At 33.7% G+C, this 20,221-nt stretch overlaps 1 protein-coding gene across 2 annotated transcripts in view; it reads left to right on the top strand.

Annotated features, from left to right (window-relative positions):
* The window catches only part of PGAP1 (post-GPI attachment to proteins inositol deacylase 1), a 71,790-nt gene that overhangs the window by 18,496 nt on the left and 33,073 nt on the right, over positions 1-20,221 (top strand). For both annotated transcript variants that reach the window (XM_037523752.2, XM_037523754.2), the window contains 9 exons: positions 778-830; positions 1,918-1,984; positions 5,166-5,271; positions 5,963-6,018; positions 7,433-7,516; positions 12,285-12,331; positions 12,680-12,731; positions 14,583-14,660; positions 18,276-18,351. In XM_037523752.2, the coding sequence (XP_037379649.1) occupies positions 778-830; positions 1,918-1,984; positions 5,166-5,271; positions 5,963-6,018; positions 7,433-7,516; positions 12,285-12,331; positions 12,680-12,731; positions 14,583-14,660; positions 18,276-18,351 (619 nt within the window). The remainder of the gene's footprint in view (positions 1-777; positions 831-1,917; positions 1,985-5,165; positions 5,272-5,962; positions 6,019-7,432; positions 7,517-12,284; positions 12,332-12,679; positions 12,732-14,582; positions 14,661-18,275; positions 18,352-20,221) is intronic.

Below are 20,221 nucleotides of genomic sequence, written 5' to 3'. Positions count from 1 at the left end.
CTTTAACAGTGCATAGAGAGATCCTATGAAAAATACTAGATTTACTACTGTTCTCCTTTGTATGTATGTGAGATGCTATTTATAGGGAGGTCATTACCTGGTAGGAAAATGCATCTCTAGTTCTTGAAGCTGTGTCATTGTTAGGTAGCCTTCTGCAAATATGTATTTTTTTTTTAAAGATCCATTTGCCTTTATATCTCTAACCAGTAATATATATTCTAATCATTTAGGAATTTTTTTCCAAAATAAGTAAGCCTTGACCCAACTTGTTAGAGTCTGATTTGGTAGTTGGAATTGTGATCAGGGATATTTATTTTGAAACCTCTCCCTGGACTGGATACTTTTTTAGGCATACTCTGATTAAGAAATAACATCTTAGAGTTTATCAAGTGGCATTGTAGTCAGAACTAAAATTACTATAATATCTGTTTTAACATACATATAAACTTTGATTTATTAAAGAGTCTTAAACCCAATTCTATTGCAGTAATAAAGAGACATTAAAATTCAGTAAGAAATCTGGATGCTTTAATTTTTAAAAGGCAGTTTAAGCTTGACTCAGCAGTTTTAGCAATTAAAGAGAATTATTTTATGTAGGAAATATCTTAATATTTTGGATCACCTTTTATAAGAAGATATTATTTTAAAATGTATGTATCATAATGGTGAAACTAATGTTAGCTGTTTCTAAATATTAACTTAGGAGAATTCAAATCTCTTGGAGAATAACAAATATGCTTTTTTAAAATTTTGGGGTTTTTTTGGTCATTTTTTTAGAGTTCAGCAGTGCCTAAGACATGGGTCTCAACAGACCACCTTTCCATTGTATGGTAAGTTAATATAACTTATTTTAGTGATTTGTGGTAGCTTTGTTTTCTTATCAATGCATTGATTGATTTGTTAGCTCTCTTGAGCTTTATGCAAAAATAAATAAGTATTTAGGAGAAAGGTTAACTTAGGGACTTAAAATGCTAACCTTGGTTCCTGTCTCAGTTTGATCAAGGATCCTTTGTCAGCCTATAAAATTCTCTCCTCAAGAACTACTAACATTAGTTTTCAATGATGCTAATGCCAAATATCAAAATTTTAGTTTGTGATAGTTGTATGGAATAAAATGCAGTTGTGGTAAGATTTCCGGAGCTCTTAGCCAATAACCAAATTCAGGGACTTGACTATACAGCATTGACTGTTTTAGGGAGCAGCATATGGAAAACAGTAGGAATTAGATTTCTCTTTAATATAAGTAAATAAATCAATTAAACATTGGAAAAGAAAAACATAAACCCTTATCCTTAAATGTTTTGGCTTAAAGATTTTCTTTTCACCTTCATCTGGCTGGTCAATTAAATAATATCTGCAGCAACTTCAGCAGTTCAGGCCTGTAAAGGTGGGGTAGGTAGTATATATATGTACGTGGAGGAGGAGATTTAGGAAATACAGAAGGAAGGGTCCTTCTGTCAAATATCCAGGAAGATTTAATTTGCTTTACTTTTGTATGCTTCAATTTTAAGATATGTCTTTAGTAATAATGATTTGTTAAATAATTTAATTATAGCATTAAAGGAAACTCAAATATTCCATTAAATAGTAGAATTGAGAAGATAAGAAAAATGAACAGAACAAAACAGAACTTAGAGACTATAAGAACAAAATAGTGTTTACCTAGAAGGGAAGGGGAAATGGACATTGGGTAAATTAGGTAAAAGGGGTCAATTGTATGGTGATAAATGAAAACTTGCCCTTTGGTGGTGAACATAATGTACTGCATCTAGATGCTGATTTATAGGCTTTATACCCGATAACTATATAATGTTATAAACAAATGTTACTTCAATAAAAATAAATAAGGGAATTGGATGTGTTTGTGTTAAAAGTACGTTTTCAGTAAAGTTTCATCTGTAACATTTTACTCTTTAGGTGTAAACAATTGCAACTGACTACAGTTCGAGCATTCTTTGATCTTATTGATGCTGACACTAAACAAGTATGTATTTTTAAACTAAAATTTTGATTACAGTAGTGATGAAATTGAATAGGTATTTTTACATTGGATGAAAACAGAACCCTTTACTTTATATTGACATGTTAATTTAAAAATGGAAATATCTTTATCTGATAATATTTTTACCACTGTTAATTTATAGAATGCGATAAAAATGGGAGTGGAAGATATTTACATTAAACCACCCCTCCCCAGTTCTTCCTCTTTACCATTTAAAATTTTATATATATCTGTCCAACTATTTTAACTTAAGATAAAATTTTATCACAACTATTTTATAACTTTTTTCCTTAGTAATGTATTGTTGACATCATGACCTATCTACTAGACTCTTAAGAATAGCCTAAAAAGGGGCCTCCCCGGTGGCGCAGCGGTTGAGCACTGGGTTGCGAAGCTGCCTGCAGCCTCTGCAGCGCCGGTTCCATCCCCAGCTGCTCCCCGGCCACTGGAGGAGGGTCCCACATGGTGCGCAGACCTCTCCTGCCGCCCGCTGCTCCCCTCAGCAGTGTATTTCGTATGTCTGCCTGCTCTGCTCCCCGCTCTGACTCTGGTGAATTCTCTCACCCTCCGGCGCTTCTGACTGTACCCAGTGCTTGTACAAATAAATAAATAAATAAATAAATAATCTTTAAAAAAAAAAGAATAGCCTAAAAAGATAGATCTAAAAAGTATGAGGGGCCTCCCCGGTGGCGCAGCGGTTGAGCGCTGGGTTGCAAAGCTGCTCACAGCCTCTGAAGTGCTGGTTCAATTCCCGGCTGCTCCCTTGCCACCGAAGGAGGGTCTCACATGGCACTCAGACCTCTCCTGCTGTGCCCGCTGCTCCCCTCAGCAGTGTACCTTGTACTCCCCTCAGCAGTGCCTGCTCTGCTCCCCGCTCTGGCTCTGGTGAATTCTCTCACCCTCCCGTGCTTCTGACTGTACCCAGTGCTTGTATAAATAAATAAATAAATAAAGCTTTAAAAAAAAAAAATGAGGCTTTTTTTTTTTAAAGCATTTTATCTTTCTGATACCTTTCAGAATCATTCACCAGAACATATGTACTTGTAAAAGTTGAACGTTTTCTGTAATAAGATTTCACATCTAAATGCTCCAAACTAGTGATTTTCCACTAGTTGTTCAGTTAGCAGAATACCCGGAAATCATAGTGCCCTTTAGAGAACATGTTACTCTTTTATCTCTTTCTTGCCTGCGAGAAATGACTTCAGCAAAATTCAGAGAATTCTGTCCATTAACTTAAATTTCTTTCTGTGAGTTGTGATGCAGATTGCCATTATACATCTTAAGCAGTCTTTCTCTTCCGGTCATTTTGCAGTGCATCACAGTTCCATAGAAATATATTTTGAGAACTATGGCTCTGGTTTCTTCTTTTGGAGAAAAAATTCCTTGTGTATTAAGCAGTCTCTTACTTTATGGCCAAGTATTGCAGCTCAGATATTTTTGGATTCTTTTCCCTGAGGCTCCAGTTCTTTGGGAAACTAGTACGTGTGTCCTCTTTCTTACTATATCTCTAGGTGATGCTTTCCTGATCATTGTGTTTTAGAACCTTGCTCAGGTAGTATATTCTCATGGGAGTGGGGTAATATCTATATTTTTTACTTGGCTCTTTCCTGAAGAATGAAATATACCACAAGATATTATGTTAGTATAGTTGTTAAACTAAATCAGCTTTATAGAGTTGATACTGTGAATGGGTCTTAGAACACAAACGTCTTTCAGCTTATTGAGTCTTAACTGTGGCAAGTGTTTTTAGGTCTATTTGAGATAGTACAACTAGGGACCCATAATAGAATCAATTAAAGTTGCAAGATCAGTTTGTATTTGAAATGGCAGATTTAAGTAAAACTTGGTAAATTTAGGAGAAACCCCATTCCAACCAATGAAGAATAAGCATATCTCAAGCAGGAATATTTTTCAGAAATTGTATATAAAACTAATTTTAATAAATCAAATCAGGTTTTCCATTAAATCCTAAGAAAACTCAAATATCAAAGAGTAATATAATTCTGAATGTATAAGTATTTAACAAACACATCTTAGGGGACAAATAAATTTTTGATAACTAATACTAAGAATCAAAATATGAAAATTGTCACAGTATATAATAAATTAAGCTAAATGTTAGACAATAAAAAATTGGAATATGATTCCCTCCAGAAGCATATAGTCTAGGAGAAGAAGCAGGACATATATACACTGTAAGCAAATTCAAGGTATAATTAGTTCCAAACATGTACTACCAAATAATCACACAGTAATTCTTGATGGTTATCAACATAAAAGTCACAGCTTAAATCACGTGACCTATGACTTTTAGTTGATCATAAACAAATATGACTGCTTAAAAAAATGAAAACTAATTTTGGGTTAGACTGCCAAGGAAGGATAGTTGGCAATTTTTATTTTTCCTAGTGACCAATGAATTCTTTGTTGTAAAATTCCACTGGTCTGAGTTTGCAAACTAATGCCCTGGAATCACTAGGCCAAAAGGCTCTCTTAAATTCTCTTCTATACATCTTTATATGTTTCATTCTTAACTGTTACTTGAGATATTATTGCTTAATGATTAAAAATATAGGCACTGGAGCAAGATCATCTAGGTTTCAACCATGGCCCAGACTTTTAATAGGAGTGTAACCTTGGGTAAATTCCATAATTTATATGTGTTTTCATTTTTTATATTTAAAATTCTATTAAAAGTTATTATTTCCTAGAGTTCTTGTGATGATTAAATTAATAACATATTAAGCACTTAAAGTGTCTTTCCCAGTGGGCCTCCCCGGTGGTGTAGCGGTTAAGCACTGCGAAGCTACCCACAGCCTCGGCAGCGCCGGTTCGATTCCCTGCTGCTCCCCAGCCAGTGGAGGAGGGTCCCACATGGCGCGCAGACCTCTCCTGCCGCCCGCTGATCCCCTCAGCAGTGTACTTCGGTCCTTCTGCCTGCTCTGCTCCCTGCTCTGGCTCTGGTGAATTCTCTCACCCTCCCGAGCTTCTGACTGTACCCAGTGTGTGTATAAATAAATAAATAAATCTTTAAAACAAACAAACAAACAAAAAACTGTCTTTCCCAGAGTAAATGTTCTTTTATTATTACTTGAAGCAAAGTTTCTTTGAACTATCAAAGTTGGATGTAAAAGAATACAGAGTATATAATTCTTCTTTCTAGATAACTCAGAATCCCAAGAAGAAATTATCAGTTTTGAATCACCACTTTATAAGACACCCAGCAAAACACTTTGAAGAAAATCCCACGATAATTTCTGACTTAACAGGTTGGTGGTAACCGTATGTTTTAATTTTAGGTTGAGATTGGATTATTATTTTTAAATAATTGTATTGTTAGCAAAAGCTTTGAAATTGTGATATGTCAGCTACTATTAGCCTATTAATTCCTCTATAAAGATTTCTTGTGAGGCAGAGAAAAACTAAAGGAAGGGAAAAAGTAGAAAAGCATTTTGTCAGATGTTGTTGATAAAAATTTTGTGCTAAAGGTAACAGAAACAGAAGAAATTTAAATGTAAAGTTAAATATCTCTATTTTTCTGACAGTCACATGAAAAAGTGCTGTATTGTTCCTTGACTTAGTTTCTTAGTGTCAGTCTTTTTTCCATCTTTTGGATTAATAGGCTATGTTTTGATAGTAAATTTTCCTTTTCAACACAATAGCAGTTTTCATACTCAATTTCTTGTGTTGTTTGGAAAATGAAATGCTTACTTTCTTTTATTGACATTCTTCTAAAGTTAAAGACACCCAAGACCAAGCATTTAAAATGCTTTACTAGCTAAGAATGCTAGTTGGTGATGAGCGCATAGAAGCCACCTTACTAGACTTTATTTTACAATAGCTAACCTTAAAAAAAAAAACACTTTTTCATATTCTATTAGTTAGAAGTATTTCATCAGTATTCAAAAAGAAATTGTTTAATGTTAAAAAAGGCAAATAAATTAATTTCTTTTGCTATAGGGACATCTATGTGGGTTCCAGTAAAAGTGTCCAAATGGACCTATGTGGCTTACAATGTAAGTATACTACCTGTGAATATTTGTACCTTTTTCAAAAATAAATGTTTATCTTTAAAAGTTAAAGACCGTTTAAAAAAAGATGACCACATATTTTGTACATTAAAACAATTTAATAATTCCTTAATAATAACTAGTTAGTGTTCTATTTTCCAATTTTGTCTTACTTGTCAGATTTTATTTTCTTTATTTTTCACTTTGCTTCTTCAAGTGAGGATACAGGGCATACATACTGTTTTTATGTGGATATGTCTACTCTTTTAATCGATTATATTGCCTCAACTCCTTTTTTTCTCTTGTAGTTATTTGAAAAACACAAGTCATCCTGTAGCATTTCATATGGTCTTGATTTTACTGACTCCATTTCTATAGTGTCCTTCAACATGTTTTTTTGCCCATTCTTTTCCTGTGATTTACAAGTTAAGTTTTCACCCCTAATCACATTCATATTTTGTTTTTGTTTTTGCTGCACTCTTTCTAATTGTGGTATTAGCAGCTGATGATAAAGAATGCCTAGAGTCATTAATCTATTTAGGGGGATGCAAAAATGATACTCTGGTTATTCTTCATTTATTAACTGTAACACTGTATAAAAAAACTTCTCATCTATTAAATTTGTCAAAAATGGGTCAAGTTACAGAGGTTAAAAAATGATTAATTCTTAGATCTTTAGATCTTACATTTACTGGTTATCAAAATAGTGAGTTGGTTCATAAGAATCTTCATCAGTGACCATAAGAAGTTTTAAGTTTCCCCAAATTATTATTATTATCAGCTTGTTATTATTATGAACTCATGGGTTTACACATACTTTTGTTTCTTTATAAACTAAAATACTAATATTGTTCTATATTTATTAATAAAGTTAATATTAAAATTTTTCTGTCTTTGACCATGTAAAGTTAGACTCCTGAAACATCTCTTTAGCTGTCTTTGACAGTTTCCTCACTAATTAGTGTGAGAAGACATTGTAGCTCATTTTGTAAATTTCCTGCCTTATTCTTCAACTAGTTTTTTTCCCTAAGGATCTCTTCCTAATATTTGGAAATGGACTCTAAAAATCATAATTTGGGTACTAAAGATGTTTATAGCTAGTAGATTAATGTTTCTAGGTCTTTTCAGGGGACAGAGCTAAGAAATGTGCTTTATGTTGACATAAGGTGAAAGACCAAATCAAAATAAAAACATGTATCTATATTGATATTTCTAAAACAAACTCAGAACTACAGAATTTATATCTGATTTCTCTATCTTATACCTATATTTTCTTTTTCTTGCTCCTAGAATGTTGGTTTTTCAGTAACATCAAGGATGATAGGGTTAGAATAATTACTCACTGCTTATCAGGATTTTTTAATAGGAAATTATCTACTCTTATGACAGTTTTATTGAGTATTTTCCCTTTCATTTTTAGGAATCTGATAAGATATATTTTACATTTCCTCTTGCAAATCATAGAAAAATCTACACTCATGTCTATTGTCAGAGCACCATGCTGGTAAGATAATTGGTACATTTTATGTTCATTTAAAAGTCTAGCTGTTGTTCAGTTTTTAGAGTCAGCTAATATCTCATAGCTCTTACCTTACTATCAGATATTCTTAAATCTAAACAGTTGAAAAATATTTGTATGTGATAGTTTTGATTGAAAAATATTTATCAAAATGCTATAGTAAAATAATAAACTATTAAATTGTGCCTTTAACTGTACTTTAGAACTTCCACCCTATCTTTTCTACCTTAGTTTCCCTGTGTTTAGGATAAGGGAATTAAATTCAAAGCTCTTTTAATTCTAAAGTTCTATTATTAGTACTTTAAAGAATAGATGTGTTTAGTCAAAAAATGGGCAGAAGAGCTAAAAAGAAACTTCTCTGAAGAGGAAATGCAAATGGCCAACAGACATATGAAAAAATGTTCAGCATCACTTGTAATCAGGGAAATGCAAATCAAAACTACCATGAGATACCATCTTACACCAGTGAGAATGGCACATATTAAAAAAACTAGCAACAACAAATGTTGGCGAGGTTGTGGAGAAAAAGGAACTCTCCTGCACTGTTGGTGGGAATGCAAACTGGTCCAACCACTATGGAGAGCTGTGTGGAGATTTCTGGACCTACTAAACATAGAGCTTCCATATGATCCAGCAATTCCACTCCTAGGTCTTTACCCAAAGGACACAGAAACATCAATTCCAAAGAACACCTGCACCCCTATGTTTATAGCAGCACAATTTACAATAGCTAAGCTTTGGAAACAGCCCAAATGCCCAAAAATAGATGACTGGATCAAGAAGATGTGGTACATATATACCATGGAATATTACTCAGCATTCAAAAAAGATAAACACATGCAATTTGCAGCAACATGGATGGTGCTGGAAGGGATCATGCTCAGCGAAATAAGCCAAAAAGAAAAAGAAAAATACCGGATGGTCTCACTCATAGCAGGAATCTAGAAAACTTAAATAAGGGATCAGGAAAATGAATAACTATAAGAAAGTGAAAATCAAAATCAATAAAAAACTATGAACCAGAGATACTTTTTGGGGGGTGGGGGCCGGGAGGGGAGGGATTGGGGTCAGAATGGGGCATGTGCAGTTGTATGGGAGAATATAAAAATAAAATTTATTATTTTAAAAAAAAAAGAATAGATATGTTTAAAAAGAGTTGTTCTGCAGGAGTTTTATAAGGTGAAACCCTTTTTCTAGTGGCTTCCATACTAAAATTTGCAATACTATTTAAAAACAAATATTCTCTAACTAAAAGAATACCATACAATATAGTATATTTTCTATACTAGTATAGTATTTTTATTTTAATATTATCTATACTTATAGTATCAGAGTGAGGATTTTGTTTGTATATCTCTAGTTAGTGAAGATCTACACTGCAAGGCATTAGAAAAATGTGTTAGGTGCTATTGAATGCTTTTGTTATATTAGGAATATTTAGGTAATGATTTAATAATTTATCAGCATTTTTTCCAGGAATGTGTGTCCCAATATAGATTCTTATTCTTCTATTCTGATTTTTTGCTATGACTCAAGATTCTTCAATTTATATTTGCATCTTTCATTATTTAAGTTTCCTCATCTCTCTTTTACTGGATTATTTGTATTTTTTAGAAGTGGGATCTAAGCTATTACTTAGTTGGTAGTTGCTGCCATTTCGTATATAGTAATAAAAAAAGGTTGGCAGGCATTGTGGGCTAGATGCTAATGAATCTTAATTTTAATGGGACTATGAGCAGTTGCATCTCTTACAGATAACTTAACATCTCAGCTTAAAATCTGAATGGACAGTTCATCTTGAGAGATTCTGACTCTTTAAGAGTTATGATTTAAAATATCAACACTCAGCACTAAATCTCAAATCAAAATTTCAGTATTATAGTGAGAAAAAGCATTGCCAAAGTACAAATTATCTATTTGGCTTACTGGAGGATTCCTTTTCTGTAATTCAGATCTATGGTTATTAATGAGCTTGTGAATTTTAAAACATAATTTCAATTTTTATTATAGATGTTTTCAACATATTTAAAAGTAGAGAATATGGTAATGAATTCTCATGTAATCACACAATTGTAACAGTTGTCAACACTCTATTGTTCTTCATTTAGCCCCCATTTAATAAATATTTTTAAAATATGTATTTATTTATACATACATACATACATACATACATACATACATACATACATACAACAACTGCGGGGTAAGAGGATTCACCAGAGACAGAAAGGGAAACAGGACAGGTGGACTGAATGAAATACACTGCTGAGGGGAGCAGCAGGCGAGTCAGGAGAGGTCTGCTGCACCATGTGGGTAGCTCCCTGGCCGGAGATTGAACTCACGTTGTAGAGGCTGCAGATTGCTTTGTAGTGCTGAGCTTAACCCCTTCTGCCACCAGGGAGGCCCTTAGAAAGCATTTTAAAGGTAAATTCCAGGCATTTTACATTTCATCCATAAATACTTTAATTTTTTTTACAGATAAAAATTTTGCATATTACCTTGATACCATTTCATCCAGCAAAGTTAATATTAATTCCTGAGCATTATGTGATATTCTGTCTCTGTTCAGTTTCCTTGTGTTCAACTAAATTTTAAGTTGGTCTATTTGAATCAGAATCCAAACAAAGTCTGTATATTGCTTTTGATTCTGGATCTTAAATTTCTCCTCCAGGCCTTATGTTCAAGAAAGTAAATACATTTTATAGAATTTTCCACATTCTGGGTTTAGCTGATTGTATTCTTGTGATATCTTTTAATATGTTTTTGTCGTTTATGTTTTCTACAAACCAGTAGTTAGACTAAAAACCTTGACTTTATAAATTTAGTTGATTGATTTTTTTTGGTAAGATTGTTTTATAATAGAGTTAAGTACTTATCACATGAAGAGGTATATAATATCTGGTTATCCCAATTTTAGTGACATAAAGATTTGCTAGTGAGCAGTAATGATGTATCAGCATGATCCACCCATTAGAAAGTTCCTAATGACTCTTTCACCTGGTAATTTTAACAGCCACTGACAGCATCATTTTTTACTGTAGACAGTTTTGTTTTTAAGATTTACAAGATGTATTTTCTTTTCTTCAGAATGTAGAGTGACTTTTTCAAAGATTCTCAATATAACTTTTATAATTAGTTGAGATATAGATGTAGATGGCTGAAATTGTTTTCTTGACACTAAACTAGGTTGTATCAACATGGTATTTTACGGTGGGCTGAATGATACTTTATTTAATCCATTGATGAATGAGAATTTCCTATGCACTGATTTAAGTAAGTAGGATGCAATATTGACAATTTACATAATAAGGACTACCTTTGAAAATGGACTCCTTTCAGTAAATATAAAAAACAACTTCAAAAGTGGATTGTAGGGCCTCCCCGGTGGCTCAGCAGTTGAGCCCTGGGTTGCGAAGCTGCCCGCAGCCTCTGCAGCGCCAGTTCGATCCCCGGCTGCTCCCTGGCCATCAGAGGAGGATCCCACATGGCGCGCAGACCTCTCCTGCCGCCTGCTGCTCCCCTCAGCAGTGTACTTTGGTGCTTCTGCTTGCTCTGCTCCCTGCTCTGGCTCTGGTGAATTCTCTCACCCTCCCGCGCTTCTGACTGTACCCAGTGCTTGTATGTATGTATCAATCAATCAATCAATCAATCAATCTTTAAAAAAAAACAAGTGGATTGTACCTTGAAAGGATACTATACAGATGCCACACAAGTATTTGCTAGCAGTTGAAAGCAGAAAAATACCACATTATTTTTTGTTTGTTTATTTACAGCTTTCTTTTTTATATTCTTGAAAAGTATCTCTTGACCATTTAACATAAGCTCTATGAGGGTAGAAATTGTGTCTACCTGAGTCATCATTTTTTCTTGAGGATTTAGCATAATTCCTTGACTCTGGAATGTACTTTATAAATATTTGTTGAATGGAAGGATTGATCTTTTTTATTGTCATCTTTATACAAAGGAAACAATTATGTAACCAGCAGAGCAGTGTTTCTCATTCTTGTACCTTCTGTTAGGATGTCCATGGTTACATCATCAAATCTTGGAACATTGTTCTTAAAAGTTGGAATGAAGATCTTAGGTCATACTGCTCTTAAATGATTGAAGCTAAATACATAATAGTGTTCAAGTATCACAATCATCTTGGCAGCATTTTCATGCTGAGCTGATAAAAGTAATAACTAGCTTCAGCCTTGAGCCATTCCATTGGAATTGTTTTTCAACCCAGACACAGAGTCCATTGCATGTATGTTATTTGCCTGATAATCAAATGAGGACGAATGATAAACTAAAAAGCCTATCTTAGATTATTAACTTTAATTACTTGGCTCTGAGTTTGTTTTTAATAAATGTCAACCTCTAGTTCAGTGCACTCATTTTATAAAATGTGGCTGCTTACTATGTAACTACCTAATTAAAAGAATGAATATTCCCAAACACTAAAAGTGTTGGTTCAAAAATTAATATTGTTTAAACATTATGCTATGGAGGAATACTCATCAGGTCACTATTTTTCTTGTTGCTACTCTCTGTTATCTGCTTACTTACCAATGTCGATAATAGACGTTTTCTCCTACCCTAACATATTTGACTTTATAAAACATCTTGGCTACATTTCTAAATAACAAGTTGCTATTTTATATTTTCATTGTGTTTAATTGAACCTATTATATAACAGTAAAATGTTGACAATACTGATTTTTTATATGTTCTGTAATTTTTAGCATATTTTGTTTTGTGTTATTACCAGGATACAAATAGTTGGATTTTTGGCTGCATAAACAGCACTTCTATGTGGTAAGTCTTTGAACCAACATACACAGTATTCACAAATTATACTTTTAGAATATCTTCATATATTCTTAAACTCATTTTGCTACTATAGTAAATTATAGTATTGGTTTAAAAATGGAAATTAATGTCATTAATATGTGCAATCGTTGAAATGGTAGTTAGGAAAAGCAGTCTTTTTGTTCCTACAGGGAACTAATGTGAGTGGAATATGGTGAAATAAACTTACTAGATTTCATTTCATTAGAACTCTTTCTGATAGATCTCTAGTTTCTCTTTCCTCTTAAGCTTACATATAGTTACAATATTTTAATGTATTTGTCCTTTAATTATATTTTCACATTTATTTCAAAGCCGGCAAGGGGTTGATTTATCATGGAAAGCTGAACTTCTGCCAACAATTAAGGTAAATCATGGCTTTAAAATTTTAATATTTGGGGGTAAAAAATCTTGAATCTATAGACATTTTAGAATGTTTTTTTCATCTAGGTACTAAAGAAACTTGACATTTGCTAACATTTTAGAATTTTTTCTAGAAGTATATTTAATGGAGAACAACATGCAATTTTTTTTTAACTTTCAGAGGTAAAAATTACGTTAATAAGTCTCTAAATAAAATTATGTTTGTATATTACAGCATCATGCTAAGAGCTAGATAAAATTTTTGATTAATTAATTAATTTTAGATTTATTTATTTATACAAGAACTGAGGTATAGGTCAGAGGTACGGGAGGGTGAGAGAATTCACCAGAGAGAGCAGGGAGCAGAACAGGCAGACTGACTGAAGACAGTGCTGAGGGGAGCAGCAGGCTAGGCAGGAGAGAGCTACAACACCATGGGGTTTCCCCTTGACTGGCCAGGGATTGAACTCATGCTGCAGAGGCTGCAGACAGCTTCACGCGCAGCACTCAACACGCTGCGCCTCTGAGGAAGCCCTAGATAAAATTTTTAAATTCAATTTGAGGGTATATTTGGAATGGTGTGTCTTCAAATACACGCTAGGTAGTACTTCAGAATTCATTTTGGGAGAGACCTACACTACGGAAATGAGCATCTCAAGGAGACCCAAAGTAATTTTCTAGATCAATTTCACCATCACTTTATGGTTAAGCACTTAGGCAACTCTGTACTTTGTCTAGTGTTCCATGGGATTTGTTTAATAGTTGCTTGTGATGTCATTAAGCAACTCGTAGGTAAGTTTGTCTTTTTACAAGAGGATAATAACAAAAGCTATTAGCATAGAAAGCGACAGAGTATATGTTGTTCTTTTGGATTACTTTACCTTTCATTCTGTCTAGTCTGTTTGGTCTCAGTTGCCTATAACTATGTTTGTATGACCATTTTAAGGCCCTTTACCAAAGTCGCAGAGACTTTGTTGTTTAAGTTGAAATAAAGCCCAGGAATTTATGTTTAACAAGCACTGCCAGGTGAATCTGGCCAATTTGTAGAGGGCCACTTATTGACAGTTTTGTAGCTTCAATACATTCTCTGTCCTACTTGCCTGCATGAGTACTTCTGAAAAAGAATGGAGAAACTTAAATATCTGCAGAAATTTTTTAATGCATACAAATTGTTACAAAATGTATTTTCAGGAAAAAACTGGATTTAAAAACTTTATCTGGTAGCTTAGCTTTTCAGAGACTTCAGATTCTCCTTAAATTCGTTCCTCAAAATATGCACACTAGCATCTAGTTTTTAGTTGAGATGAGAATAGATGTTCATTTGGGGGAAATGCATTATTAGTTCTATTTTGTCTTCATGTTGTTTACTGAATAAGATCCAAGGAATGATGTTCATATAGATTATCAGTCAGCTATTCTTTACTGCTGGTGCAACATCAGAATCATTTGAGATTAAGTTACATCTCTTCCATCAAAGTTAACTCTTTCATCAATTATTGAGTGTTCTTTGTGATGTACTACCAAAATAAATGTAGAAATAATACTGCTACATTAGAAAAAAAGACAGTTATGTAAAATAATTAAATTTGGTGTTAAATGTATTATTTTACAAGAAAAGTCACAGATTAAGGAATATTTTTGTAGTTCATATTAACGTTAGGGATTTGACTTTCAGTAGACCTCTTGACCCAAAAATGCATGAACATTTTATGAAATACTGAATGTGAAGTTTGAAATCTGCTTTTTAAAAATAACTTATTAAGAAATAAGTGTTTATAATTTCTTTCTTTTAACATATGTTAAGATCTGTATACCCTGGAAATAAAATCAACCTTTTATTTTTATCTTTTTATAGTCTCTGACGTTAAGACTTCAAGACTACCCATCTTTATCTCATCTTGTTGTTTATGTACCATCTATTCATGGAAGTAAGGTAACAGATGTATTAAGGTTTTTATCATAATTTTTTTTTACAGGATTTTTTTTTTAAAGATTTATTTATTTGTTTGTTTGTTTGTTTGTTTATACAAGTACGGGGAACAGTCAGAAGCACGGGAGGGTGAGAGAATTCACCAGAGCCAGAGCAGGGAGCAGAGCAGGCAGAAGGACCGAAGTACACTGCTGAGGGGAGCAGCAGGGGGCAGGAGACGTCTGCGTGCCATGTGGGACCCTCCTCTGGTGGCCGGGGAGCAGCCGGGGATCTAACCGGCACCACAGAGGCCGTGGGCAGCTTCGCAACCCAGCGCTCAACCTCTGCGCCACCGGGGAGGCCCTTTATCATAATGTTTTGAAGTTAATTTTAATTAATTTCATAGCATAGGGATTTTCTAAAACAATGGCCATTTTGGTGATCTACCTAAGACCATTAAATAATTAGGATAATCTACTCTTAACTTGAACTAAGCAGAATAAACCCAAGTCTCTTTTTTTTCCTAGTGGGAACTACTTCTTCTTTATTATTCTTTCAAAATATATTAATCATTGAGTACACTTTATATGCAAGACTCTGCCAAGAATTGGTGCAGGCCCACAAATGAGGAAGACACAAACTCTGTTCTCAAAAAGCTATATGCAGTTAGGTAAGGAGAGAGATATAGGAAGCAGGGGAAAGAGTGAGAATAAAAGAGGTGCCCAAAATTATGTAATACCAATCAGAATATAGCATATACATGCAAAGTATAAAGGGTGTGTGTGTGAAGATTTCTCTGATGTTATCAAGAAAGACTTTATTATGAGGTGATATTAAAATTGTCTCATTGTTGGGAATGTAGAACTTGTCCAACCCTATGGAAAATAGTATGGAGGTTTCTCAAAATAAAAATAGATCTTCGTATGACACCCATTTCCACTCCTAGATACCTATATGAGAATGCAAAAACACTAATTTGAGGGAATTTATGCACTCCTATGTTCATTGCAGTCCTATTTACAATAGCCAACTTATGGAAACAGCCTAAGTGCCCAAAGAAAGAAGAGTTGATTAGGAAGATTAAGAATAATACTCAGCTATTAAAAAGGTGAACCTTTACCATTTACAGCAATATGTGTGAAAATGGAGAGTTTTGTTTTTAACTTCGTTAGGGAATTTATTACCCTGAATTATAATTTATATCTCTTTTGCCATCACTGTACTGTAAATTCTTTGAGAGTAAGGACCAGATAGGTTTTATTCTACGTTACATCCTCAATCTTTAGTAACAACCACTATGCTCAAGATATGTTTATTGAATGAGAGAATTGATGAGATTTTTTTGGCTAAAATTATTAGGAAAGTTTGAAGGAAAAAAAAAGGAAAATGAAAAGGGGATGTAGTTTGGAGTCATCTCAGAGATCAGGTCTCAGAAGTAGATTCATTGTTTTGTTTTTCTTTGCTCAAATGAGAGGTAATTCAACATCATTAATACTAAAAGCTTTATTTAAGGGTCTTTCTGTCAGGTAAGTTGTTTTTGAATGAATTTAACATGTTTCCCATAGTTGGAAGGACCTTCTGTGGCTATTCCAAGAAATTGGTGAACCTTTCTCAAACTGGTATTCTTAGCAGTCTATATAAATACATAAATGTCTTATTCTTCAGAAAATTACGCTGTTGACTCTCCTGTTGCAAACTCCATTTCACTGGGATGTTAACTTAGACCTTTAATAATTTCTGCATTTCTGTTATAGCCCATCAAAACATCATAGATGTTTTAAAATTTTTGAGTCAATAGACAGTATAGTTTTCAAAATGCAAATTTGGACATTACCTTTATTTTTTGATGACAGAAGACATAATTAAATTCATTCAAAATGTACTTGCCTTAGAGGTCTCAGAGACAGACCCTTGAACTTTTTCTTTCTCAGGTAAGAGTATTTTGTAAAAGGCATAGCCAGATGTTTCAAGCAATAAATTTAAAGTGCCTGTTCAAAGTAATTTAAAGCTACTTCCCTATCCATGGCAATGACACACCCAAATATACTTTGTAAAAATACAATGAGTAATCTTGTTCAATAAATGATTTCGCTACTCCTTTAACTGCTTTTGCTATAATGAAAATATCTGTGTTCTTTGTTTGCTTTGCGATGAAAAGGAAATTGTACTGTATACTGATTTTTTCTCCTAGACTGCCAAATGATTAAACCGGTATTAAACATTTTGATAAGAGAAAAAGTCAAAAAGAAGTTTAATAATAACATAGATACCTCGTGTATATATGGGAAGAGACCCAATAAAACTAAATAACTCGCCACATGTCTTCAGACACCATCTTAAGTATCAATAGTTTAGCTAAGACAAAGGAGTTTGCTAGTGAGGGAGGAGGGAAGATCAGTTTGGGAGTTTACCATGGAAGGCACAGAAAAACATGTATAGGTAGATTTCTCCATTCAAATGAGCTCAGGAGACTAGTTCTTCCCAGTAGAGTGAGGAGGAAACCCTTACAGAGAGATATTTACAAGTAAATGTTTTTTTTTAAAGCAAACTCCACCAAACCTTTAGAGCCCCTTCCATGAAATAAACCTCTTGTCAAAAAGGCATATTTTGGAGTGGTAGATTTTTGCTCCCATTATGTTTGAAAATAATGGAAGAAAAGTAAAAGCAAAGCCCTTAAGTTTTCCCTTTTATTTCCTCATTGTATACTACAATCCACTATTCTTTCTTGTGTAAAAACAATGAAAAATCCACAAAATTGGCAAACAGCGTTGCTTCAAACACAATCTAGGGTGTAGTTACTGGAAAAGTCTAGTATAGACCCTACTGACTTTCTTCTTTCTTCTTTCTGTAATAGCAGAATGCTTGCTAGCTACAATTAGGCATCAGATTAATTGCTTCAGTTCCTAGAGATCAAGTAATTTGGTTGCATTTGGAGATTATTTTAATGAAGTCATCTTATTGCACATTCTGAGAGCAAAGTTTCTCATACTGTTGTAGAAATGCTATTAGAAATGTCATTTAAAAATTTTAATAGTGCAGATATCACATTTTAAGTTTAATTTTTTTATTATATCATTTATTTTTCTTGCTTCATACACAGTAAACATTTTTTTCTGGTACTATAATCATTATTTAGCCTGAAAAATCTTATAAAAATAACTTTAGTTTTCTGTAGATGAATGACAGCATGTTTTCAAATGCCTAATTACAGTCTAGTTAGATTATAGATATCTAATGAATGTGCGATATGTAACAAAATAACATTTTCATTTAAACTGTGAAAATATTCAAAGATATATTTGCTAAATCCCTACTCTTGAGTGAATGTTGGTTCTTAATAATTTGTTTATCCTTTAATGACTCTCTTCTACAAACATCTAAAAATAACTACAAGAAAGCTTTGTTATTGTTATAGAGGTGATTTGTTAATAATTTATTAAATTAAATTTGCTTACCCAATTTTCTCAGCATCTTTTCTTAGGAATTCTTGCCATCTAAGCAAAACCAGAGTTAGGGTGTGATAGCTCACATCTTCTCCATAGTTGAAGACTCTCATTCCCCATTCAAGCATCAAGTGAAGATAATTTATTATGCATTGAATTCTATTTTTTCCTAATTAATCAATCTTTTATATTTCAGTTTGTTGTAGATTGTGAATTCTTTAAAAAAGAGACAAGATCCATACAGCTTCCTGTTACTCATCTTTTTTCCTTTGGTAAGTACTTTGATTTTGGAAATCTTAAGAATTGCTTTTATTTTTAACAATGCTGATTATCTTGCCAGTTAGTACAGAGCCTTGTAACATTAAATATTGTTGTGCATTTCAAGTACAGTATAGTTCTTTTTTTTTTAAAGTAATTATATTTCTTTTTTTTTTTAAGATTTATTTATTTTTATTTATTTATGCAAGTACTGGGTACATTCAGAAGCGCGGGAGGGTGAGAGAATTCACCAGAGCCAGAGCAGGGAGCAGAGCAGGCAGAAGGACTGAAGTACGCTGCTGAGGGGAGCAGCGGGCGGCAGGAGAGGTCTGCGCGCCATGTGGGACCCTCCTCCGGTGGCCGGGGAGCAGCCGGGGATCGAACTGGCGCCGCAGAGGCCGCGGGCAGCTTTGCAACCCAGCGCTCAACCGCTGCGCCACCGGGGAGGCCCTACAGTATAGTTCTTAGAATAACCATATGATACTCTTCATTGCTTTCATTTTTATTTGATAACTGGGCCAATAGTTATCTTCTGACAAGTGAACTTTAAAAGAAATTTTCTCCACAATCACATATATTTGCTTGGAATGGAATGTTTGTGCTTTCATTAAAAACTGTGCTAAATATTGATCCTTTTATTTGTTTATATTTTGTTTATTTTTTAAATTTTTAAAAATTTTTTTTTTTTGGTGGGACCCTCGCTGGTGGCCGGGGATCGAACTGGCGCTGCAGAGGCTGCGGGCAGCCTCGCAACCCAGCACTCAACCGTTGCGCCACCAGGGGAGGCCCTATATTTTATTTTTTTAAGTATCTGAACTTGTGAGTTGATTTCTGTTTCATTTTTTGAATCTCCATTTTTTTTTAAATTGAGGTAACACTGGTTTACAATGTTGTCTGTGTTTTTTAAAAGTTCATACTTATTCACATATATGTTGCCACCACCAAAGTGTTAGTTATCCTCCGCACAGCCCCTGCCCCCTTTGCTTCCACCCCATTCTTCCTCTGGTAACCTCAGTTCTGCTATCAGAATCCAAAGGTTTATTTGTGTCTACTTGCTTGCTTTTTTTATAGTCCGCATGTGAGTGAAATTATCCAGTATTTGTCTTTCTCTCTGTGACTTATTTCACTTAGCATAATATCTTCAAATTCCACCCGTGTTCTTGTAAATGAGGAGATTTCACCCTTTTTAATAGCTGAGTTCCATTTTATTCCATCTTAACCCAGTCATCTACCAATGGGCACTTAGGTTCTTTACTTATCTTGGCTATTGTAAATATTGCTCTAATGAACTTAGGGGTACATATATTTTTTAGAATTAGTGTTTCATTTCTTTGGATAGCTCTCTAGAAGTGAAAATAGAAGATCATGTGGTAGATCTATTTTTGATTCTTTAAGAACCCTCCATAATGTTTTCCGTACTTTGCATTGCTGTTGGCAGTACAGGAAGGGCTCCACACCCTCAATTATTGTCCCTTTTTACTAAGGTTTATTATGAGGTATGAATTGCTGTCTGCCCTATGAAGGTTTCAAAATTTCTCTAAATATTTTTTACTATTTTTTTATTGCGATAAAGTATGTATGACTATGTTATATAGTCTTTTAAATTTTATTTTGGAATAGTCTTAAACTTATAGAAAGGTGACTGAGTTCTCTGTGTCCTTCATCATCTCTCTACAATGTTGACAAAACAATACAGTTGTCAAAATTAGCATTAACATTGGTGTCACACTATTAACTAAAATATAGGTTTCCTTTGGTCTTCATTGATTTTTTCCACCATGTTCTTCTTCCTACACTTAGTAGTTATGTTTTAGTCTCCTATAACTTTGATAGTTCCTTTGCCTTTCCTTGTGTTTTGTAACTTTGGAACCTTTGAAAATTACC

This window comes from Talpa occidentalis, unplaced genomic scaffold (genome assembly GCF_014898055.3).
Source record: "Talpa occidentalis isolate TD23 unplaced genomic scaffold, MPIMG_talOcc4v2.1 talOcc4.3, whole genome shotgun sequence".
In the NCBI taxonomy this organism is placed as follows: domain Eukaryota; kingdom Metazoa; phylum Chordata; class Mammalia; order Eulipotyphla; family Talpidae; genus Talpa; species Talpa occidentalis.
This window is presented reverse-complemented; position numbering and strand designations above follow the sequence as displayed.